Source organism: Gasterosteus aculeatus, chromosome X, assembly GCF_964276395.1.
Source record: "Gasterosteus aculeatus chromosome X, fGasAcu3.hap1.1, whole genome shotgun sequence".
Classification (NCBI taxonomy): domain Eukaryota; kingdom Metazoa; phylum Chordata; class Actinopteri; order Perciformes; family Gasterosteidae; genus Gasterosteus; species Gasterosteus aculeatus.
This window is the reverse complement of record NC_135698.1, coordinates 16,784,528-16,809,672: the sequence shown is the minus strand read 5'-3', so window position 1 is coordinate 16,809,672 and position 25,145 is coordinate 16,784,528. Positions and strand designations below refer to the sequence as shown.

General features: G+C 45.8%; 3 protein-coding genes across 5 annotated transcripts in view; all 3 read left to right on the top strand.

Annotated features, from left to right (window-relative positions):
• dgkzb (diacylglycerol kinase, zeta b) overlaps positions 1-1,451 on the top strand; it is a 29,496-nt gene extending 28,045 nt beyond the window's left edge. For all 3 annotated transcript variants that reach the window (XM_078083106.1, XM_078083107.1, XM_040163654.2), the window contains one exon: positions 1-1,451. This exon is cut by the window's left edge and continues 138 nt beyond it. The gene's annotated coding sequence lies outside the window, so the exon portion shown is untranslated.
• Positions 1,452-7,321: 5,870 nt separating this feature from the next.
• On the top strand, positions 7,322-16,601 carry mdkb (midkine b). Its single transcript, XM_040163722.2, has 4 exons — positions 7,322-7,412; positions 9,009-9,091; positions 13,045-13,218; positions 13,866-16,601. The coding sequence occupies exons 2-4, from the start codon at positions 9,010-9,012 to the stop codon at positions 14,018-14,020; spliced, it is 411 nt and encodes a 136-aa protein (XP_040019656.1). The 5' UTR covers positions 7,322-7,412; position 9,009; the 3' UTR covers positions 14,021-16,601.
• A 3,594-nt stretch (positions 16,602-20,195) lies between these two features.
• On the top strand, positions 20,196-24,951 carry actr6 (actin related protein 6). Its single transcript, XM_040162882.2, has 12 exons — positions 20,196-20,592; positions 21,564-21,653; positions 22,496-22,613; positions 22,696-22,764; positions 22,851-22,974; positions 23,209-23,344; positions 23,423-23,479; positions 23,560-23,658; positions 23,938-24,016; positions 24,107-24,278; positions 24,382-24,520; positions 24,642-24,951. Exons 2-12 carry the CDS (start codon positions 21,586-21,588, stop codon positions 24,769-24,771), a joined length of 1,191 nt encoding a protein of 396 aa, XP_040018816.1. The 5' UTR covers positions 20,196-20,592; positions 21,564-21,585; the 3' UTR covers positions 24,772-24,951.
• Positions 24,952-25,145: the final 194 nt, after the last annotated feature.

Here is a 25,145-nt window from a genome sequence, read left to right as displayed (position 1 = left end):
AGACCTCCTTCTGTCCGTTCTATCCTCAGACCTCCTCCTGCCTGTCCTCTCCTCAGACCTCCTGTCCTTCCTCTCATGAGACCTCCTCCTGCCTGTCCTCTCCTCAGGCTTCCTCCTGTCCGTCCTCTCCTGAGACCTCCTATCAGCTGGGTGCTGACACATCAATATTCATGAATATTTATCTTTAAGCAGCATAGAGGTTTGTAGAAGGACGCAAACCTCCACTGTCCTTCAAACTAAAAGCCTCTTTGATGGGCTGCCTGTAGAATGTGTCTTTAAGGGTTAGCAGGGCTCTAGAGTGCGACCAAAATTTGTACATGTGCGACTAAAATGTTTCCTAGGTCACTCATGGTTGGATCATATCGTGGTCTAAACCAATCAGAGACAGAGATGCGGCAGGTCTTTGCCTCTGATTGGCTGTGGTCCAGATATTCCTGTAGGCCTACACTGCTCCGTGCTGTGTGATTGAAATTGCGACCTGAACACCAGCAATAATCGCACAACAAAAATGTTATATCATGACAGCCCCACCTTAGATAGTTTTTTTTTCCATCTACCTACACCTTATTCTTGTTTTAAATCATTTACATAATATATATAAATATTTATAGGGCGTCATGGTGGTGTGGTCACCTGTGGTCGCCTCACAGCAGGAAGGTCCTGGGTTGGACTCCGCCCAGTGGCCTTTCTGTGTGGAGTCTGCATGTTCTCCCCGTGTCTGCGTGGGTTCTCTCCGGGTTCTCCGGCTTCCTCCCACAGTCCAAAGACATGCTCTGGGGATCAGGTTGATTGGGGACTTTAAATTGCCCGTAGGAGTGTGAATGGTTGTATGTCTCTGTGTAGCCCTGTGATTGGCTGGCGACCAATCCAGGGTGAACCCTGTCTATCGCCTGAAGTTGGCTGGGATGGACTCCAGCCAGGATAAGCTGTTTAACAATGGATGGATATAAATGTATATGGAGAGTGATAAAAAAGAATTACCTTGAAATTATGGCTTTAAAGGCGACGCAAGGAAAAATTTGGGTGCACCTAAATTTTGTGCTGTTGCACCTAAATAAAAAAGTAAGGCGCACCAGTGCAACCTGGCAAAAAGTTAGTCTGGAGCCCTAGTTAGGCTTTAGCGCTCTGTGAACAGGAAGTGACACGCTGTCTCCTCTCGTTTACTCAACAGATAAATAAGTGTTTGTATATTTAGCTCTAAGACGCGTTTGACTTGATATATAAAATATATTCGTGGATTATAAAACAAAAGCTTTTTCTGCTTCTGAGATCGAACCCGCTTCAGGTTTTCAGATGTTTAACTCGCAGTATGGGATCATTTTTTTTGTGATTATTTGTTGTGTCTGTTACATAACTTAAAAAATATGTTTATGTGTTTTTGTTTTTGTGATGATCTACGTTGTTTATGATGTAATAACTGTTTCTGCAATAAAAAGCAATGTCGGCAACTTTTTCTGAGCGGAAAAAAAAGTTATTCCATCGAGAGACAAAACACTCAGCCTCTAATGCTTGAATGGCTGGATTTGTGCGTCTGTGTGTGTGTCACACCGCGGTGAAATTGTCTGTTGTTTTACTCTGTGGGGCATTTTGTCTTGTCATTTACGGTTTTATTTTGAAATAATAACTCCTCTCGTTTCAGGTCACTTACCCTTCCTCATGTGTCACCAGTCTGATTGTCTTCCCTGATTCCTGATTGTGTCCACCTGTTCCCCATTCCCCTCCATGTGTATTAATAGTCTGCGTCTCCCTTTGTCCTGTGCCAGTGTGTTCGTCATTACCCATGTGTTCTACCTCGTTCTGCCACGTCACAGGTTCCTTTTTGTTGTTATTCAGGATCTTCGATCGGCCCAGTGCCTTCACCTCCACGCAGGTTGTTTTTGGTTTTGCTTAAGTTTTGTATTCCTAGGTTAGATGCAACATTAATCTTTCATAGTTCTTTGTTTTTCCTCCGGAAGGAGTGATTTTGTTTTTGGGACGTTGCCTCCGTCTAAAAGAGTGCGTTTGTTATTTTGATAAGATTAAAAGTTTTTTTTGTTTTCCTCCTAGAGCGGAGTGATTTTGTTTTTGATAGTTTTATAGCCACACTTCTTCCTGGTTTATTTTATCGGAAGAAGTGTGACCTAGGATAATTTCATAGCCCGCTTTAGACTCTGTCTGGAGGACCTTCGCTGCATAAATAAAGATCTCCTTTCCTACCTGAGAACCCTGCGCCTGCTTCCTATCTTCCTCTCGGGCCGACAGTACACACTGGCCAGTATGGAAGCAGCAGGGGAGGACCTTCTCGCGCAGGCCCTAGCCTCTCAGGGGGAGCGTCTCTTCCAGCAGGAAGAGCAGATGACTTCACTGAGCCAGGGACTCAGAGGCCTGGCCCGTAGTCAGGAGGACTTCAAGGCTGCTGTTTTTGACCAGATAGGGGGTCTCGCGGGTCAGCTTCAGCAGCTTCTCAGAGGTTCTGAGAGGAGGGACCCGGCACCTCCTGCACCTGAACCTTCGCCCCCTCCCACCTTCCCCTACGCAGGAACAGGGGTTCGGCTGGCACCTCCCGAGCGATATACGGGAGACCATGGACAATGTAAGGCATTTCTCATAGACTGCGACATGCATTTTGAACTCTCGCCTCAACACTTCCCCACAGATCGAGCCAAGGTGGCTTACGTAATCTCCCACCTGTCGGGAAGGGCGAAGGCGTGGGCCGTCGCAGAATGGGAAAGCGGATCCTCAATCTGCGACTCCATTCAGGATTTTAAAGAAGGGCTCCGAAAAACTTTTGATCCGGTCACAACAGAGCGAGAACGGGCAAGAGAGCTCAGTGGGCTGAAGCAGACAAGAGAATCCGTCTGTGACTACGCCATTCGCTTCAGGACTTTGGCGGTGCAGAGCGGCTGGAATACCACAGCGCTTTATGACGTCTTTCTTAAAGGATTGGCTGCGCCCATCCAAGAGCGATTGCTGCCTCTGGACCTTCCTCCAGACCTGGACTCCCTCATCGCCCTCGCTATCCGAACGGATAATCGGCTCCTGGAATTTAGGGCTCTCCAGGGACAACGCCTGGACGCTCCACATCGCTCACAGCACTACCCCGCCCCCTCCGGGTGGGCTCCCGGCCGGGCGCCACCAGATCAGCGCCGGTCTTCTTCCCCGGTTGGCGGAGACGAACCTATGCAGCTGGGTGGTGCTCGGCTCACCCCGGAAGAACGGCAGCGCCGATTGAGGGAAGGTCGGTGTTTCTACTGCGGGGAACTCGGTCACCTGGTAGCCGCATGTACGGCCAAGACGCCGTGGTTAGGCAACCGACCCACGGCTCCAGGCTCATCGACACGGGTTTTGACCTCCATTAAGGTACAACACAACACCACAGTCATGACGTTGGATGTTTTAATTGACTCAGGGGCTGACGAGAGCTTAATGGACTGGGGACTAGCAAACAGACTGGGGTTAAAGACAAAGACTCTCGCACGTCCCATCAGGGCTAGTGCTTTAAGTGGGGAAGCATTATTCACCATCACACATGTCACTGAGCCTGCTGTACTTTCCATAGACAATCACACAGAACTGATGAATTTTTTTTTGTTTCACTCACCGACAAGCACCCTAGTACTGGGATTCCCATGGCTTGTTCGCCACAACCCCCACTTAGACTGGCCTACGGGCAAGATCATGGGATGGGGAAAAGACTGTGAAGGGAATTGTTTGCGGGAGAAGCCTCACCGACCCATCACCACTTTAATAAACACTGTTTCTGCTCACCCCGTCACAGAGCCCCAGTACCCAGATCTGACCTCCGTTCCCCCCTGCTACCATCATCTCAAGGAGGTCTTTAATAAAACAAAGGCCACGTCTCTCCCTCCACATCGACCGTATGACTGCGCCATCGAGCTCATCCCCGGCTCCACCATTCCTAAGGGTCGCTTGTATTCTGTGTCGGGACCCGAACGTCAGGCGATGACTGAGTACATTGATGCATCTCTGAAATCGGGGCTCATCCGGCCGTCATCGTCACCTGCGGGTGCCGGGTTCTTTTTTGTTAAAAAAAAGGATGGGTCTTTGAGACCATGTATAGACTATAGTCCACTTAACAACATCACAATAAAGAATCGCTACCCACTTCCCTTGATGACCTCTGTTTTTGATCAGCTCCAGCAGGCCACAGTCTTCACAAAACTGGACTTGCGCAACGCGTACCATCTGGTCCGAATAAGAGAGGGAGACGAGTGGAAGACTGGGTTCAATACACCGAGCGGTCATTACGAATACTTAGTCATGCCTTTCGGCCTCACCAATGCTCCTGCCGTATTCCAAGCCATGATTAACGATGTCCTCAGAGATTTTCTTGACCACTTTGTTTATGTTTACCTCGACGACATTTTAATCTACTCACCAGATCTAGACACACACAAACGCCATGTACACCAAGTCCTTGAACGTCTTCTCTGCAATCACCTGTATGTGAAAGCAGAGAAGAGTGAGTTTCATGCCGACACCATCTCCTTCCTGGGTTTTATTGTAGCCCCTGGAAGAGTCCAGATGGATCCGGCTAAAGTAAGCGCGGTGGCTGAGTGGCCTACGCCCGATAGCCGCAAGAAGGTTCAGCAATTCCTGGGGTTTGCTAACTTTTACAGGCGGTTTATCAGAGGCTTCAGCGCGATAGCTGGTCCCCTTCACGCCCTGACATCCCCCCAGGTGCGGTTCAACTGGTCCCCAGATGCAGAGGAGGCGTTTCAGAACCTCAAGTGTCGCTTCACCTCGGCGCCCATCCTTACTCTGCCAGACCCACAGCGCCAGTTCGTGGTAGAGGTTGACGCTTCCAATGAGGGGATCGGGGCCGTCTTATCGCAACGGTCAGCGGCCGATGGCAAGATGCACCCCTGCGCCTTCTTGTCCCGGCGACTAAACTCTGCACAGCGGAATTATGACGTGGGCAACCGGGAGCTGCTAGCGGTCAAGGTGGCCTTGGAGGAGTGGAGACATTGGCTGGAGGGGGCACAACATCCGTTTATCGTGTGGACAGACCATAGGAACCTCGAGTACATCAAACAAGCGAAGAGACTAAATTCACGCCAGGCCAGGTGGGCATTGTTTTTCAACCGCTTTTGCTTCACCTTGTCTTACAGGCCGGGGTCCCGGAATGTTAAACCAGATGCCCTGTCACGCATCTACGACCCGGAACCAGTGGCCAAAAAACCAGAACCCATCCTTCCACAGAACTGTGTGGTTGGAACAGTTTCCTGGCCGATAGAACAAGAGGTGAAGCGTGCGAATGGGGGGGCGCCTCCACCTCGTGGGTGCCCAGAGCATTGTTTGTTTGTTCCAGTGGAATTGCGCCCAAACGTGATTCGGTGGGCCCACACCTCGCTGCTCACCTGTCATCCAGGAGTCCGGAGAACAATGTTCGCCATATCTCAGCGGTTCTGGTGGCCATCCATGGAATCAGGGGTCCGGGAATACGTCGACGCATGTCCGGTCTGTGCTCGGAACAAAACGGCCACCGGGGCACGCATGGGACTGCTGCAACCCCTACCCATCCCATCCAGGCCGTGGTCGAACATTTCGATGGACTTCATCACGGGGCTCCCGGCTTCAAAAGGTAACACCACGATTTTAACCGTGGTGGATCGCTTTTCCAAGATGACACATTACATTGCCTTGCCTAAGCTACCTTCAGCTAAAGAGACTGCCCAAATCATGATGCAACACATCTTTAGAATTCACGGATTTCCCAAGGACATCGTGTCAGACCGGGGGCCCCAGTTCATCTCACGGTTCTGGAGGGAGTTCTGTCAGCTCATCGGTGCCACAGCCAGCCTGACTTCAGGTTACCACCCGGAGGCCAACGGCCAGACCGAACGTCTCAACCAACAGCTGGAGACAAGCCTCCGATGCCTGGTGTCACAAAGACCGACGGCGTGGAGCTCCTATCTGGCCTGGGCGGAATATGCCCACAACACGCTGCCCACCTCTGCCACAGGTCTCTCACCCTTCAAGTGTGTATACGGTTACGAGGCTCCTGTATTTTTTTACTCTGAGCAGGAAGTTGTAGTTCCCTCCGCCCATGCCCTGGTTCGTCGCTGTCATCGCATCTGGGCCGCCGCCCGTCAAGTGCTCATCAGACAGGGGGACAGAGTAAAGAAGGCAGCCGACCGAAGACGCCGTCCCGCACCAGAATACAAACCGGGACAACGGGTTTGGTTATCAGCCAAGGATCTGCACCTCAAAGTCCCTTCCAAAAAACTAGCACCGCGGTTCGTTGGGCCCTTCCCCATTTCCAAAGTAATTGGCCCCGCTGCCGTCCGTCTCCGTTTGCCCAGGTCAATTCGGGCGTACCCCACATTCCACGTCAGTCAGGTCAAACCCACCAAGGAAAGCCCCATGGTTCCTATCGCTGAGCCCCCGCCGCCACTGGAAGCAGCCGACGGAGGCTTACTCTATAAAGTCAAGAGACTATTGGCCGTACGCAATAGAGGCAGGGGTAAACAGTATTTAGTGGACTGGGAGGGATACGGTCCTGAGCACAGACAGTGGGTCCCGCGGCGCCACATAGATGACCCTTCACTTATTCAGGACTTTTACAGAGACCACCCTGAGCTACCTGGACCGTCAGGTGTCGGTCCTAGAGGGGGGGGTTCTGTCACACCGCGGTGAAATTGTCTGTTGTTTTACTCTGTGGGGCATTTTGTCTTGTCATTTACGGTTTTATTTTGAAATAATAACTCCTCTCGTTTCAGGTCACTTACCCTTCCTCATGTGTCACCAGTCTGATTGTCTTCCCTGATTCCTGATTGTGTCCACCTGTTCCCCATTCCCCTCCATGTGTATTAATAGTCTGCGTCTCCCTTTGTCCTGTGCCAGTGTGTTCGTCATTACCCATGTGTTCTACCTCGTTCTGCCACGTCACAGGTTCCTTTTTGTTGTTATTCAGGATCTTCGATCGGCCCAGTGCCTTCACCTCCACGCAGGTTGTTTTTGGTTTTGCTTAAGTTTTGTATTCCTAGGTTAGATGCAACATTAATCTTTCATAGTTCTTTGTTTTTCCTCCGGAAGGAGTGATTTTGTTTTTGGGACGTTGCCTCCGTCTAAAAGAGTGCGTTTGTTATTTTGATAAGATTAAAAGTTTTTTTTGTTTTCCTCCTAGAGCGGAGTGATTTTGTTTTTGATAGTTTTATAGCCACACTTCTTCCTGGTTTATTTTATCGGAAGAAGTGTGACCTAGGATAATTTCATAGCCCGCTTTAGACTCTGTCTGGAGGACCTTCGCTGCATAAATAAAGATCTCCTTTCCTACCTGAGAACCCTGCGCCTGCTTCCTATCTTCCTCTCGGGCTGACAGTGTGTGTGTGTGTGTGTTTCAGTGTGTGCAGCAGCTCACTCCTCTTCGTCTCTTCTCTCTGACCGGCTGCTTCCTCTGAGCTCAGCAAGTGAGTTTTAATCTTTTTGAACTTATTTCAGTTGGATTTGTGTCTGTTTCCAGGCTGATGAGTTAAATACTAATATGAATTCAAATGTATTATTAATATTACATAGATTACAACTATTATCTAATACGAATGAATCCTGCTGTTGATCTGCTTAGATTGAACCAAATTTAACAACTTTGAATCACTTTAAGCCGAAATGTTCTGGAATGTGATGATTTATATTAAATTGATAAATACATTATTTCATTTAAGTCATAAGAAATATTTAACATTTAAAATGTTTTCCGAGATTTAATGAATCAATAAACAACTCTGTAGATTACTGTAAGTTTATTTTAAAACAACTGAGAAATATTAATAATTTGTTTTATTTATAAAATAATATTAAATCTGTGATGTAATATTCAGTGCTTTTATCAGTTCTGTGTTTTTCCTAAAAAATTAAATCTTGTTTAGAAGCTTCCTGTTGTTGTTGTTGTAACTGTCAGCTGAACTGAAGAATTTTGTCTGAAATTCTGTCTTTGAAAACATGTCTGTAAGATCTTTAAAACATTCCACTCCTTTTATTCATGCTCAGTTGCCATTGTTTTCATTGAGGGCGGGGGTTTGTCAGGGAGGGGGGCGCCGGTGGGGGTCAGCGCCTAAGACGCGGGGAGGAATCTGCGTGGGTCTTTAGAGAAATGGAACCAGGCTAAATAGGCTTTGTTTTGGGCCAATGAATCAGTATTCTTTTGAGGGGGAATATAGGCCTCTTTCAGCGCTGCATGACCCCCCCCCCCCCCCCCCCCCACGGACTGGAGGCCTGCTGAGAGCCGGTCCTCTCCTCATAAAGGAGCATGATTTTCTCTGCCAGCCATGTGAAAGAAGAGCGCTGCTTTAATGGAGGCCTGAAAGAGGAGGCTGTCATTTCTCAGCACAATAACAGCAAGGGAAAGAGGTGCTTTGTGGGTAATTGACTCTCTTTTTACAAAGTAGAGCCACATTTCCCCTCCGAGCCGACTCTAAGACAAATTATCCATAAACATGCAGAGAAACAACAGAATAACAACGGTCGGTTGAACAATATCTGAATACATTAGCCTACTTTCATAATCCCGATTAAAATAGTCAGATTACGGGTTTAAGTGCCCCAAGGTTTGGGGACGGGCTGAAAACAAGCAGATTTGGACTACACGTGGACCATCTGGACTTAAAACAAGACTAATGATATGTGAATAAAAACTCTGTCCCTGTACATTTAGGAGAGTTTCTACAGATTTAAAATGAAACTTTTTGCTTCAGATTCAAGTGTTGGATTCCCCTCAAAGGAGACAGAAAGACACTCTTCAATACTTGCGTCTGTTTGTAGTTGTTTTACATCTCTTTGAAGTCTCGGCCATGTTTTGCGTCTCTTTGAAGTATCTTTGTAGTTGATATATAGACTGTCGCGTCTCTTTGTGGTTGTTTTGTATCTGCATTTAGCTGATGATGTTCAAACCATCGTCAGTCGTAATAACACGATCATAATAATGCTGAATTGCAGATGGAGTGGTTTACTGTGTAATCAGTTCCGTGGTGCTCGGGAAGGTGACATATTGTTCTTGTTTCTCTCTGCAGAATGAAGAGTTTGTTAGCGGTGCTGTTGCTTCTGGCGCTGACACTCCCCTCCGAGGCCAACCGCAGAGCCAAGAATCACAAAGGTCAAACCGCCTTCTGCTGACTCGGGTTTTAACGTTTTTCAGGCCAAAGACCCCCAAAGTGATGGCGAGATGGAGCAGGAGTTTGGTCCGCCATCTTTTATTTTTGAGCATAAACGTGATCTGATTGGCTGGTGCCTGTGCTGTGGTATTTGCATGAAAGGAGCAGTGAGTGAAGGGGAAGGACGGACCCTTTCTGATTGGACGGACTGTCTGTCTGTCTTTTAACCCTCTTAATCTGAAGCCCTTCGCCTGCGACATAAAGTGACATAGAGGATTCAAATTACCGTGACTCCTTAACTATTTGCACAATCGGATTCTGAAAGCTGAGAAATGCCGCTTTCTACATATTCTGTCAATCAATAAATCAGTGGCGGGACTGAGAGGCTGTGATGAGGGGGGAAGTGACGCAGCAGGAAGTCACGGAGAGATGGCGATGTTTTACCAGTGTATTAAGTGTTTCACCATTGTTTTACCACTGTTTTGTTGTTCAATTATATTTAGGTGTTTTAAATAAAAAGGGGGGGGGCGCGGACGCTACGGCTCGGGGACCAGAGTCCGATTACTTGGCGTGAGAAATTGGATGTGTGCCGTGAGAGCGTGACACGAGACCGAAATGCGTGACTGACTCGCTCAATGCGTGACACTTGACAGCCCTGTATCATTTCCTGTTAGAAGACAGACTGTCTGTCCAATCAGAAGGGTCCGTCCTCTGCTATACGGCCCTACCCTTTCCATAAGTTCATTTCGTTGTGTTTTCCTATTTGCCGTTGTGTTTTGCACTTCAGGGCCACCGTATGTAAGGCTATAGGTTAGTTAAAAAAAATAAAGTGCACCAGCGAACAGATACACAACTGTGTTTTGAGAGTATATGACAGTGACAAGTGCAGCGCTGCAAACTTTTCAAAAAACCTTGAAGTGAGATTTTGTCGGGGGTGACCAAAATTTTGCCGCACACACACGTTGGTGGCTCAAATATCAGGAAATTGGAATTCACTTGGCTTCGTACCCATGTTCTACCCTGCTTTCTGGTGGTTTGTGGGGCAGCCTACTGGAGATTGACAACATTGGTTACATTCTGTGAAGTAAAGACATAGCTGATGGTCCACCCCCAGGACATTTGGGTTTAACTAGATGTTATTTCATGCATTCTAGTGGATTTTTGGGTGGTATGCCTGAACTTATTCTGATTCATGTTCATCTGCTCATGACTTGTGGGGCCTTCTAGACTCGAGCTGAACAGAAAACTATTGCTGTGTTTCAATGACTGTCCACTATATGACCACAATATAGCCTAATTAATAGACCTGTGTAAGATTTGACCAATTTAGGTTGATTGACATTTTGATTACAATAGTATTCAATTCTTAACTGAAACCTAACCTATATTGTTAATAATTGTATTCTTAAGAGCACTTAATGATTTATGTTCAGCAAAAAATGAAGTTTAGTTTGATAATGAAAAATATTTTTCTCTATCAAAACAAAAAAAGTGCTTAAACAGTAGCCTTTCAAAGCAAAACAATGGATACAGATAATATAAATACACATAAATAAAATAACAAATGGAGGTATTAAGGAGATCAGAAGCTGGTTAGTAATTTTTTTATTAAGCATTGTTTATTAAGGCTGCTCACAGTGAGCTATGCTTAATGCTATGATGTTTTGAGCATGCAGTATACCAAGAGGTTAAAAAGGTGCTCTCCTGCTGCTTGTTATGACAGTTTGCATTCACCACTCAAAATCGCACGCACAAACACAACTAATAATTTCTTTCCAGATTTAAAGTTTAAGAGTGAGTACTTAATTGAACCACATGTCATTAATGTACCTTAGTCTTTGCTCCTGAGTTTCTCCCGCGGTTGTGTCGGTTTGAAAATCTTCTGTTGCTAACTTCGGGACTCTTTGGGGTAAACAGGATGTCTATGCAGCGAATAGGTTTACAGATGCACTCCTCAGCGCCATCTATCGTCGGGGAGTTTGAAAAGGAACGAACGTGCTTCGGCCCAAAATCAGAATTTTTTTTTTGCCGTGAGAAATTGGTTGTGTGGCGTGAGTGCGTGTGAAAACATGCGAAAGCGTGTGTCACACGGCGAAACCGTGAGAGTTGGTAGCTCTGCAAGTGCATGTGAGGGGAGTGACCGGTGGGATGTTATAGTCAGTCAGTGGGGGACCGGGCTCTGTTAATGATCCCAACTGCAGACGGGAAGAAACTGTTGGTGTGATGTGAGGTCTTAGTCCTGATGGACCTCAGCCTCCTGCCAGATGGAAGGGGCACAAACCATTTTTTGTCCGGGGTGAGAGGGGTCGGCTACCATCTTTTTAGCTCTCTTCAGGGTCCTGGAAGTGAACAAGTCCTGCAGGGACAGCAGATTGCAGCCAATCACCCTCTCTGCAGAGCGGATGACACCTGCCTTGGAGTACTTTTTTTTTTTTTTAAAACACTTTCTTCATCCGGGTTCTTTTCTACCGACCTGTTGTGGCGGGAAGAGACTGCAGATTGCAGCCAATTCCTCCTCTCCGGGTGATGGGGGACTGCATTCTTCCTAAAATCTACAACCATCTCCACTGTCTTTAGAGCGTTGAGCTCCAGGTTGTTCTGGCTGCACCACGACACCAGATGGTCAGACTCCCACCTGTAGGCGGACTCGTCCCCACCAGAGATCAGTCCAATGAGGGTGGTGTCATCCACAAACTTCAGGAGCTTGATGGACTGGTGACTGGAGGTGCAGCTGTTGGTGTACAGGGAGAAGAGCAGAGGGGGAAAGAACGCAGCCTTGGGGGGAACCGGTGCTGATGGTCCGAGAGGCTGAGACATGTTTCCCCAGCTTCACGTGCTGCTTCCTGTCAGACAGGAAGTCTGTGATCCACTTGCAGGTGGAGTCGGGCACGTGCAGCTGGGAGAGTTTGTCCTGCAGCAGAGACGGGATCCTGGCGTAGGTTCCTGGGGAGTCCAGATGCTGGAGGATGTAGTGGAGGGCCATGTTGACAGCATCGTCCACAGACCTGTTGGCTCTGTAGGCGAACTGCAGGGGGTCCAGGAGGGGGTCGGTGAGGGACTTCAGGTGGGACAGGACTAGCCGTTCAAAAGACTTCATGACTACAGAGGTCAGGGCGACAGGCCTGTAGTCATTGAGTCCTGTGATCCTGGGCTTCTTGGGAACAGGGATGATGGTGGAGGCCTTGAAGCAGGCTGGTACGTGGCCTGTCTCCAGGGAGGCGTTGAAGATGTCAGTTAACACCGGAGACAGCTAATGCTTCAGGGGCACGTAAACACCGACCAGGATGAATGAAGCAAACTAACATGATTCACTGCTGATTAACGAGCACCCCAATTTACTGGTTTCACCATCTGGACCCACACATAGAAACCCAAAAGCTCGACTCAGACAACAATGGGCGAGACAGATGGATTTGACTGAAAGTTCAGGCAAGGTAGAAAACCGGGAGATCCGTCAGTAGGCAAACAAATACAGAAGGGCAGGCATCCGTAGATGAAAACAGGAAGAGTCCAAACCAGGAGGCAATCAGACAGGCAGACAAATCCAAAACGGGCAGGCAGAGAATACGTGGTCAAAAGGCAGGCGAGGTCAGAACAGAAGGATATCAGGCTAATTCAGAAACACTGGAAGAGTTGGCATACACACAAGACAATCTGGCAGGGAACAACAGAATGTGACAGGCTTAAATAGTGAGTGGCTGACGAGGGGATGTGCTGCAGGTGAGAAGGGCAAGGAGAACCAGGTGAGGGTAATGAGCTGATGTGGGAGGATCTCAAATAACAGGAGAATTAGTACATTAGAACATGCAGGTGGGAGGAAAAACAAACTAAGATGTGGTCAAATGTGTGACACTATATATATATATATTTTAAAAAATCTGAGAATGTTTAAATGGATACATGAGTGCAGTGCATCCAGTCAGCACACCTGAGATCAGCTGTCTCCGTCCCCCAGGTGGGAAGCAGGAGAAGTCCCGGCTGTCCTCCGAGTGCTCCACCACAGAGACACAGTTCGGTAAATGTGTCCCCAAGGACAGAGGCTGTGGAGACGGACTGAGAGACGCCTCCTGCAGGGACGTCACCGAGAAGATCTACTGCAAAGTGCCCTGCAACTGGAAGAAGGACATCGGTAAGAGACACACAGCCTACACACAGTTACACACACTGCACAAAGACCCACTGCACACAGAGGAATATATATTTTGTTGCATTTTTATTCTCATAACCCTGCTTATTATTAATCTTTCATCTTTAATAAACAAAACTAAAATAAAAACAACCCAGTGCTAAAACTCAACTGACAGATCAGCTGAACCAATTAGTCGATAAATCAATTAGTTAGTAAATTAAATTCAATCAATTTTATTTTGTATAGCCCAAAATTACTGACCTTTGACCTTCATATTGGCACGGGAGAACCCCCCTAAAAAATACAAAACATTTTGGTAGTGGTACTTATATTCGCTCCATTAGAAAATGTTACTGTTTTAATTTTATTTTAACATCTAATTGAAGTTTTAAAAAAATATGAGAACATTAAGAAGTATTCATTTATTATTAATCTTTTTGATTCATTTGTTGTTTCAAGTATTTATTTTATTCACTTTTAACATGGAAGATACAAAAAATAATAAATTTGACACACAGTTAACTAAACTAATCATACAATAAATATACAAGTATTAAACTATTATTGATCAGAAACAGTTCTCAAATTGAAACTGACAGGGATTGTGGGTGGAGCCTCTCGGCCTGATGTCTCTGCTCCTCCTCCAGGTGACTGTAAGTACAAGTTCGGCCCGTGGGGATCCTGTGAGGCCGACACCGACACCAAGAGCCGGTCCGGGACCCTGAAGAGGGCGCTGTTCAACGCCGAGTGCCAGCCCACCGTGAGGGTGTCCAAACCCTGCTCCCCCATACACAAAAAGTGAAGAAGACCAGAGGTGCGATCACCCCGTCACCTGGCAACCTTATCATATCTAGAGCTGCATCTTCAGCACAATCACAATTTTATCATTATTCTCCTCACTAAATAAAGTCTTTACGTCTCTGGTAGAGACCTGTCAATCAGCGTGTAGCCCTGCCCTCAAGCATCCCCCGCTCTATAGTCTATTAGAGACCTGTCAATCAGCGTGTAGCCCTGCCCTCAAGCATCCCCCGCTCTATGGTCTATTAGAGACCTGTCAATCAGCGTGTAGCCCTGCCCTCAAGCATCCCCCGCTCTAGGGTCTATTAGAGACCTGTCAATCAGCGTGTAGCCCTGCCCTCAAGCATCCCCCGCTCTAGGGTCTATTAGAGACCTTTACTCTCTCTCTCTTACTATCAAATTACGGGGTTGACCTGGCGCAGGAGTAGAGAGGGTGTGCTGGGAACCGCAAGGTTTGGCAGTTCGAGCCCCGGCTGCTCCATGTCCCATGTCGAAGTGTACCTGAGCAAGACACCTAACCCCTAATTGCTGACCGGGCAAAAATGGGTTAAAAATGCAATGTAAGTTGCTTTGGATAAAAGCATCTGCTAAATTACCTGTAATGTAATGTAATGTCTGTACAAATCATGGGAAAGCATCATTTGACTGGGAATCCAGTCAATGTTCAAAGGCTCTGCCTCCCCTGTCATCATGAGCGGGGAGCAAAGCTGTTGTTTCACTGAATAGGCCTATATTTTAAGTCATGAAAGGTGTAGAGTAGCCTGTAAGCGTTAGAAAACAAGTCAGTTCTCAATGTGAAAACAAAACATGCTGTAGGCTATTTATGATGACATAGTAGTACATGAGTGTTCATTTAACTTATGTTGTCAGTGTGATTGACATTAACATATTTTTTCAGGCAGTGATAGGACAGGCAATGATGCAGAGAGCACAGGCAGAGGAGAAACACCAGGTCCAATAGAGCGAGAGAAGCACAGAGGAGCCATGAACCCCAGAACACGCGTTCTGGGGTTCATGGCTCCTCTGTGCAAGGCAGGACCTGACGTGGAGGACAAGGAGGCCTTCTGGGCACTACTGTAAAAAGGAGACTCCGTATGTAGATAGTTCTTAATCTGCAATTGTTGTGTTGACATACTTTTCTTTACTGTCTTCTTAAATTTAATAAACTACTAACATTTATTCATTGTCATTGATTGTATATGACTTTTACTGATAACATAATGCAATATAGGCAGGACAGCCTTACAGAGTTGCGACGCTTTGTGTTGCGTTGCTTCGCATCGCGTCGAGGTCTGTATGATCACAAAATTCAGAGTTTACCCACCTCTAATTTTACCACTACAGCACTGCTTGTAAGAGACAATTTGATGTGTGTGACGAGCTGATTGATGGGCGGGTTTAGCCTATATAGGGGAGGAACCTATGGGGGCTCGTTGGGTGTTTCCAACCAGAATAGCCAAACCGTTTTGGACCGCACAGGCTGGGCGCCCATGCTTGGTAGTAGGGATGGCAAAGTGAAGCTTTCCAGCCAATTGTATCGGAAAAAGGTTCATTCATTCTATGCATCGCAAACTCTATGATGACCTCTGCTGTTGAAAACCTATAGTGCAGCAATTCCCAAAGTGTGGGCCGAGTGAAGGTACTGCAGGTGGTCATTTACAATAAATAAATAAAAGGTTTTTAATTTTCAATTTTGAAAAGTTTGAAATTAATATAAAAATATGTATGATGCGGCACATTAGTTATGTGAAACATTAATTGCTGAAGCACAAACAATTTAAACAAACAGATTGGTTAATCGGTTGATCCATACTGGTTGTACACTGCGCGCAAGGCGCTCTGCCAAACATGACAAAGCTCGTCTACGACGGCAAGATGCTGAGCGGCGCTCAAGCGCGTGAGATATGGAGCTTGTTTCAGGGCGCGTCGGAGAAACAAAGCTGTCGTTCTTGCCGAGCACATAATGAGATTAAAGAGCGAGAGACGGTGCCATTTTCTTTGCAGTAGCTGAACCATCTTAACGGGGAAATAAGTTATTCTAAAAGGAAGCCTTGGTAGGCGGCGTGGCTGGAGAGCAGCCGAAGATTTAAGGCGTGGATGGCGAGGGGGGCGGCGGGAGCGGACGCTCAAGACTGACTTTTGCCGGTGGATGTTTGATTTACGCGCGCGCATCAACCTGATTTGCGCTCTCGAATTTTGACAGTGATTTGCGCTGATAAACTGCAGTATCTTATGCGCCTTATTGTGCGGAAAACACGGCACATGAGCTCCGGAGAAAATGGTATACAAAACATACATTGTCGGTTAGATTATTAAGGTCATTTAATCATCCCTAGTTCATGTTTTGATCAGAGTTGTGATTAAAGGTTTGGGTGGGCCGCAAAAGATTTTCAGATTTCAAAGTGGGCCGCGGCATTCTTGAGTTTGGGAACCGCTGCTATAGTGCATATGTATCGAATAGCCTACCAGTATATTTTGGCCTAGTCTCTGTGGGTTGAACATGATTATGAAAAGTTGAAACAATAAATCATCTAATAAATACATGGATTCCTATATGAATAAAACTATTGTTTTTCAGCTTGGAATTGTGTCCTTGTTTGTGTATTTCAATTCTCTGTACATTGGGAAGAAGTGGAACAAACACTTATCTATATATAAATATATATATATATATATATATATATATATATATATATATGGGGCAAGAAATTATTAATTTTTATTGAGAAACACAATTTTCTCCACAGTATTGGGGTTGAGTCGGTTTCTTAGATACTGTTTCCCCAGCTTTAGAAAAAAGGCGCTCACACGGCACGGATGAGGCAGAAATGCTCATAAGGTTACGTGCTAATACAAATAGATGGAGTAAACAAGCAAACAACAATTAATGGCAAATGTATTAACCTTTTATTTAAATCCATTTTCAATGTAAACATTACACAATAATGTTTGGATCAATTGACAGATCCCCGGATTTTCAACCACATTGTCTTTACAGATAAACTTGTTACTGTGATGGTGAGTTTGGTGCTGGTGAGGCCTGAGGAGTCTGCAGAGCTGGAGTTACCTGCTGCTGCTGCTGCAGCGGTGACGCTGCTAGAGGTCCTGACTGTCGGCGTTGTTTAATCCCACGGCGCCTTAGTAGATGGCCGGAAAGATTCGTTGTGTTTCCGTGGTCATCGTTACTATGCCAAACCTGTAGTCGGCAGTGTAACGAGAAGGATAAAGACATGCAAACCAATCAGAATTCTCAAAACCAACAACAACTACGAAAAACACGATCAACTTCCTTTTCCTTTAGAGAGTAAATATGGCGCGAGGTTCATTTGTATGGACAGACAGCGAAGTGGAGCTGCTGCTTCGAGTCGCTTTAGATTACAAGGCAAACAAAGAACTTGATAATGTGGATTGGGAATCATGCCAAACTAAATATAGGGATATGTTGGCATTGTTCTTAGAACAGTACCCGTCCGAGACCTCCGAGGAGTATCCTCATGTCAAGGAGGAAATAACTCGGGCGCACCTGACAACGAAAATGAAGGCAGTCAGAGGAAAGTACCGGAATGCAGTCGACACTGGACGTAGGAGCGGCCATGGTAGAGTGGTACTTCTCTACTACGAACTATGTGAGCAAGTTTGGGGTGGTTCCCCTGCCACTACAACCATCCAGTCCGGCATCGAAACTAACGAACTGGAGTCTTCCGTCGCAAACTTCCCCCACCCCATCTACCACGTCCTCGTCTGAAGTCACGGAGCTAGAGTCTGAAGCAGAGGTACATGTTGATGGCAGTGTGGCCCCCACCCCCACAGTGAAGGAGAGGAGAGCCCTGCTTCAGGTATGTAGGGTATTTGTCATATTATTGTCATCTATTTATTATTGGTTTGATTTAAAAGGAACTTGTGTGTGTATGTTATTTATTTTAAGACTTCCATGTAAATTTATATCAAATACTTTTCTATATTCCTATACAAAGTCTGTTGTGAATCGTGATTTTTAGTCTTAAGGACTTTGGACATAGATTTATTATGGTGAGGGCCATCATTTATTGTGGTGATATCAAATGAGATAGTATTTGGATAGGTTGACTTCTGCAAATTAGTTACTAACTATTATAGTTACAATCAATACATTTTGTTTGGTCTACTTTGTAAAGGCTAAACTGGATGGAGCCCTTCTCAGTGCTCCGAACCAGGCTTTTAGCCTCCCTAACGCACACTCTATCACCATCCGTGCTCGGCACAAAGATAGTCCAAAGTACTGCTCCTGGGCAGTGCTTCCCCCATTTACATACTCTTTCATCACATATGGGAGCAGTGGATATGCAGGGTCACCAAGTATGTACACTTGTATCAGTTCTTCATTTTCAATGATTTGCCTTGGACAGGGAGGGATGTTTCCATTTTTCAAGGACGTGTTCAGGGAAGAGTTTGCAAAAATACATGCGTCCCATCCACAGCACCCAGGCACTGAGGGAGGCCATGAGCTTCTTCAAATCCCTGCACAAGGGACTGGACAGCAGCTTCTGTTTTGGGCAGTTTTATATATTTAGGACCCAAGTAAACTGTTATGGCTCTACACACCTGTCTGATTATTATTGAAACGGCCGGTGTTACACCCCTACTGGTTTTTCCACCTACTGGTTTCCCCACGCGTGCGTGTTTGTGTTCACTCCACAGCTGCAGATGTGTCCGCCTCAGTTCCCTGATTCGTCACACATTCACAAACATATTGCTGAAAATCTTCAAAACGCATCACAAATCCATTGCAGCGTTTACGATTGTATAAGTGAGCACCACATCACGGCCACGTATGAAAACATTTACATGAAAAAATATATTAAAGGAAAGATCGGCACAACCTGGATTCGAACCCGGGGGATCAAAACATCAAAATAGTACCCTTGTGGCTGCTCTTAGCAGTGCGCCACACAGACACACAGCAATTTGTGACCCTCAGTATTATTTTTTGATTTCGTTGACGTAGATCAGCATGGAGGAAACCTTTTGGTGTCGTGGATTTAAAACAACTGGTTACCTTGGGCGTGTCTTCCGTGACATCCATCTGTGGTTCCACTGGGTTTGCACTGGGAAACCACCTTTGGAGCAGGACTTCTGCTGTCCAGCATGCTTTATTTAGAGCTACTTTATTTTTTTTTTCAATTATTTATTTATTGTGACTGTTAAAACACTATTATTTAATAACATTTCATTTTGGGAGCTTTATAAGGTTTTTGATTCCTAATAGAAGTTTTGCAAGTGTATAATCTGTTTCACTCAATTCCTTCACTTTTTGTGGGTCCATCTCGTGTTCGGAAAGATCGTATGAACGACCTCATGGCGTTTTTATAGGGATGCTGCTTGTTAACTTTAATTGGGTGACAATTAAGAATGGATACATTTCTTTGGATGTGTTCCAAGACACGCCCAAGGTAACCAGTTGTTTCAGATCCACGACACCAGAAGGTTTCCTCCATGTCAATCTCCTTTCATTGATATATCAAGACCAAACCCTGTGTACTACCCTGTGGCGCAGTGCACAGCGCGATTAGCTTTGAGATGTGTTTGTATTTTGCTGCATGGGTTCGCAACCTGGTCGGTTCGATCTTTTAATATATTTTCTAAACTTTGTTTTGTTCGTGTCTGTGGTTTACGTCACGCGATGGCCGTAAGAAAACAACATCCTTTCTTTATCAAAATATGTCGCTGCAAGGCTGCAGCCTCGTGAAGAAGTAGCGTTGCACATGTCCTGAAGTGTTCCAAGACACGCCCAAGGTAACCAGTTGTTTTAGATCCACGACACCAAAAGGTTTCCTTCATGCTGATCTACGTTAACGAAATGAATAATTTATACTGAGGGTCACAAATTGCTGTGTGTCTGTGTGGCGCACTGCTAAGAGCAGCCACAAGGGTACTATTTTGATGTTTTGATCCCCCGAGTTCGAATCCAGGTTGTGCCGATCTTTCCTTTAATATATTTTTTCATGTAAATGTTTTCATACGTGGCCGTGATGTGGTGCTCACTTATACAATCGTAAACGCTGCAATGGATTTGTGATGCGTTTTGAAGATTTTTAGCAATATGTTTGTGAATGTGTGACGAATCAGGGAACTGAGGCGGACACATCTGCAGCTGTGGAGTGAACACAAACACGCACGCGTAGGGAAACCAGTAGGTGGAAAAACCAGTAGGGGTGTAACACCGGTCGAGACAGACCGAATGCGTTTGCCGTTTTTAGACGTAGTCTACCCTCATCACACAAATAGTATAGGGTGAGGGCAACTTTTTTTAACAACACTGACTGGCGACCGCATGACAGTAGTCTGACCTTCTATAGAGGGGCGCAGTAACTCCGAAAGAGACAGAAGTGATGAGTGCGACATTCTAAAGTTTTCATGCCATTCTTCCGGGAGGACGAGTTCTTTTTCGAAGTTTTCCCACCAGACAGCGGTTCGCCCTGGTCGGATCCAAAACCGTCGGCGGCGACGTTGGCAGGCAATGTACCTTCGTCTTGGGAGTATAGAAAGCTGAAGAAGGACTGCTGACCTCCGTGCAGTTCTTCGCCTCTGCTCCTCGATGTAAAAAATCTGTTGTGTTTGTAATTACAAACAGGCCAAAAGGGTTTGCATTAACGCACAAATGAGCACTACCTTGACACCATCCATGATTAGTAGCCTAAGCAAACTGAAAACATAGGACGCTTACATGACGTGAAGCATTTAGTCGCATACTGTGACGTTTGACAACCTAAAACTCTGTTTAACCTAGTTCACACGCAAACACAAAAACGGAGTTTTCAGAAATCTCCGCTTTGGCCGGGTTTTTTAGAAATCGTTTTCCGTGATAAAACCTCAGTTTTTGTGTAAGTGAAAGGCCAAAACCCAATTACTTCTATTTTTTCTACTGCTATTGATACTACTTTTACTTCTTCGACTGCTAGTACTACTAGTACCAAAATTCCCCCCTGGCTTTCAACCTACAAGTCACATAACTGAAATTATTGTCACAACTAATAGTACTACTAATATTACTACAAAAAATACATTTTTAAAAGTTCATCTCAGCTTTTGTCATTTCTGTGTTTTCAGCCATGTTTTGAAAGTAATTTCAGTATTTCTTATTTCCACCATTTATTGATATACATCATCTTTATATATATCTGTATGTGAATTACATTGTATTTTTGTGTTACTGTATATAAATCTCCCTTTTTTTCATTGATTCTGATACTACAATTTTTATTTTTTATGTATTTTATATAATATATGTGATTTTATATTTTCAATCATTACTAAACAGAACGGACCTTTCGAGACTCATTTCCACCCGAACATTATTCTGAAAGGACCCCGTAGGGCGGATCTGATTGGCCAATGAGTTTATGGACATAATGAAGAGAAGAACTGATTGGCTGCCTCAGAGCTCCATTTCCGCCGGAACAAGACATGGCGACGAATTGATTGGCGGGCCGAGAAAAGTCGTGTTATCAAAGTGTAGAAAGGTTTTGTGTTCCATTAATCGTTGATTAAACTCTACTCGTTCCTTTTAGTCTGCTCCGTACAGAGAGTCAAATGGCGACGTTAGTTCTGGACAACGGAGCCTATACTGCGAAGATCGGCTACAGCCAGGAGAGCGTCAGGTAACGTGACCAGCCGAGGGAGCGAGGTGGCTAAAGTTGATGCTAACGATAACATAGCCTCAGTCCAGCTAGCGTTAGCTAGTCTTAAACCAGGTTAGTGTTAGTAATGTGTTCCTGTTCTAATCGTTGTCAAACAGCTAAATGTAGCTAATTATTCTAGAGACTCTAGGGACCTCTGACCGCGCACCGTTTGGCTGGCCTGGACGCAGGAAACGTCCATTTATAAAACTCTAGTTTGAATGTTTTTAGGTTATGGATCATGACATTATCGATGTTCAAATTAAATATGAAGCTCGAGGTGTCAAACTGTGTTTCGGTAGAAAATGTTTTTGTACATTTATCTTTTTATTTATTTATATAATATATATAATTATATAATACGTCTTTTTTTCTTAATACTTTAACATTTTCCATCATCTCTTCCTGATCAACATATACATTTTTTACATTTCAAATGATCATTTTTTAAATATTCTGATTGTAATTGTGTTTTTATTATCTACAAGCCCCACTGTTGTATAGCATCAGAATCGACATTTATATTTGCTTCTATTGTGTCCTTAAACTTGAACTAGGTCTACATGTGTCATTTAGCTCAAAGAATAATTGTCCCCTTATGAAGTAAAATAAAGCTAAATTGTGCTCAGAGTTGCAGAAGTTACTTCAACTGCTTCACACAGAATTATTAATACAACTACGTCAACATCTCAACTCCAGATCTTCAACTCATGTAGTGACAAACAACAAATTCACTTTCAGTCCCACTTGCGCCCTTTTTTTTAACCCGAATGAATAAAAGTAAAACTATCTCCGTGTTAGTTCCAGTCTCTCTCCTCCCTCAGTGTCATCCCAAACTGCCAGTTTCGCTCCAAGACGTCCCGATTGAAAACCTTCACAGCCAACCAGCTGGACGAGATCAAGGACCCCTCGGGCCTCTTCTACATCTTGCCGTTCCAGAAGGTGAGCGATCCATGCGAGGCCTCGCCGGGTCACATCTGGACTGGAAGCGGTCTCTGAGGTTCTGTTGCTCCTTTGTCCTCAGGGTTATCTGGTTAACTGGGACGTCCAGAGGAAAGTGTGGGATCACCTGTTTGGAAAGGAGATGTTTAAGGTTCAGTGTTTCTCTCCAGGCTTTTTTATGTTTGTCATTCTGGGAAGGTGGGAACCATGTGTGACGTGATCCTCATCCTCCTCCAGGTGGACTTCTCGGACACTAGCGTCATCATCACCGAGCCCTACTTCAACTTCTCCTCCATTCAGGAGTCCATGAACGAGATTCTGTTCGAGGAGTACCAGTTCCAGTCGGCCCTCAGAACCAACGGTGAGTCCAACCTCACCTCACGTCCTGTTCCCCGGTCTCAGGCCAGTTTTCTTGTGAAAGACGTTCTTAGCACGAACAAAGAATTAACTTGATAAATATCCTCAAACAGCAGTCAGTCATCTTCTATAATGCTCATCCTTACAGGGTAATGGGGGGGGGGCGCGGGGGTGCGGAGTCTGTCCCAGCTGTCATTGGGCGAAAGACTAATTGGCTGCTTCCTGTCTTTTCCCCCAGCCGGCTCTCTCTCTGCTCACCACTACTTCCACTCCAGACCCTCAGAGCTCTGCTGCCTGCTGGTGGACAGCGGCTTCTCCTTCACCCACGTGGTGCCCTACTGCCGCAGCAAGAAGATGAAGGAGGGCATCCGCAGGTCAGAGGACTCACCTTCTCAGGTACCACGTGTAACCACGGTAATGACGTGAGCTAACGTTTGTTCCCCTCCCCGCAGGCTGAACGTGGGAGGGAAGCTGCTGACCAATCACCTGAAAGAGATCATCTCATATCGGTAGGTTGCCTTGCTAGTAGTCTCACTGAGCGCCTGTCTGTCTGAGCGTCCGTCTCACTGAGACTGTCTCCGTCTCTCAGTCAGCTGCACGTGATGGACGAGACTCACGTGATCAACCAGGTAAAGGAGGACGTCTGCTACGTGTCGCAGCAGTTCTACAAAGACATGGAGGTGTCACAGTGAGTCCTTGGGGAGCACTGATAACATACTCATTTAATTTAGGAATTTCTGGTTTCTTATTTGTGTTTTTGTCTGTAAGCTGCTGAAACCGTTACAGCTTAAATTAGTTTATTTTTTAGGAGAGATTTCTCCTTCTCCCCCTACAAACAAATACAAGTAACATTTGCATCCGAACGCTTGAAAAGACAAACTTTGACCTCTGCCTCCCCAGCATCAGGAGCAGTGAAGCATGCTGGGAAAGATGTTGTGCTCAGGTCTTGTGTTTCCTCTGCGGTCAGGCTAAAGGGCGGAGAGAACACCGTGGTGAAGGACTACGTCCTCCCGGACTTCAGCTCCATCAAGAAAGGCTTCTGCAAGGTGAGAGGAACCCGCCTCCACCCGTCACCTCATCCCGCCACCACCTGTCACCTCTTCTCGTCTCAGTTCCCTGTCTCCCCCCTCCTGCAGCCCCCCGATGAGATGCTCTTCAGTGGGAAGTATAAGACCGGGGAACAGATCCTGCGTCTGGCTAACGAGCGCTTTGCCGTCCCTGAGATGCTTCTCCACCCGTCAGACATCGGCATCCAGGAGATGGGTGTCCATGAGGCCATCGTGGACTCCATCCAGTCTATGCCTGAAGGTGCGTGCGTGTGCGTTTTACTGAGCTAGTTAATCATGATTGAAGAAGTGTTGTTCTTCCTGTAGTTTCCATCTTTGCATAAACATTTTGTTTCCTCCTCCAGAGATGCATGCCCACTTCTACCAGAACGTGGTCCTAACCGGAGGGAACACTTTGTTCCCGGGATTCAGGGAGCGCCTGGAGGCGGAGCTTAGATCGCTGGCCCCCGCCCACCTACCTGTGTCCGTCCTCCAACCCGCCAAGTGAGTCCTGCCTCGGAGGACGTTTAGAACCTTTACAACTCGTGTTTCATGAGCGGAAGAAATACAAGTCAAAGAGATCATAGTGGTTATTGATGATGATGTCTCCGTGTTGCTCCTGTAGTCCCATCTGTTACGCGTGGGAAGGAGGGAAGTTGCTGGCTCACAGTCCGGACTATGACGAGGTCGTTGTGACCCGAGAAGACTACGAGGAGAACGGACACTTCATCTGTGAGGAAAAGTTTGATATTTGACCGGACAGGGAGTGTCTTCTGCGGAAATAAAGTGTACAGAGAATGAGCGCGAGGATCCTCCTTCAAGGGATGAGTGCAAAGTTAATATTGTCTTGTTTTACTTCATCGTGTTATTTTTATACCCATTGTTTTTATAAACCGGCCAGAGTTGTTTTATTGTAAGTAAAATGTGACACCTGATAATTCCTGAGTGTGATCTTATTTCAGCTATTAATGAGCATTTAAAATAAGCTATTTCTTAAGTCTAAGCTTGTTTTTCTCCAGAGACCAGCAGAACTGCTTTGGAACAAAGCTCTGGAGACGTTCTGCTCCTCAAAAGGGGCTTCACGTGAGCGGCATAATGACCTTCTAGATTGTAGAGGTCGCAATAAGTC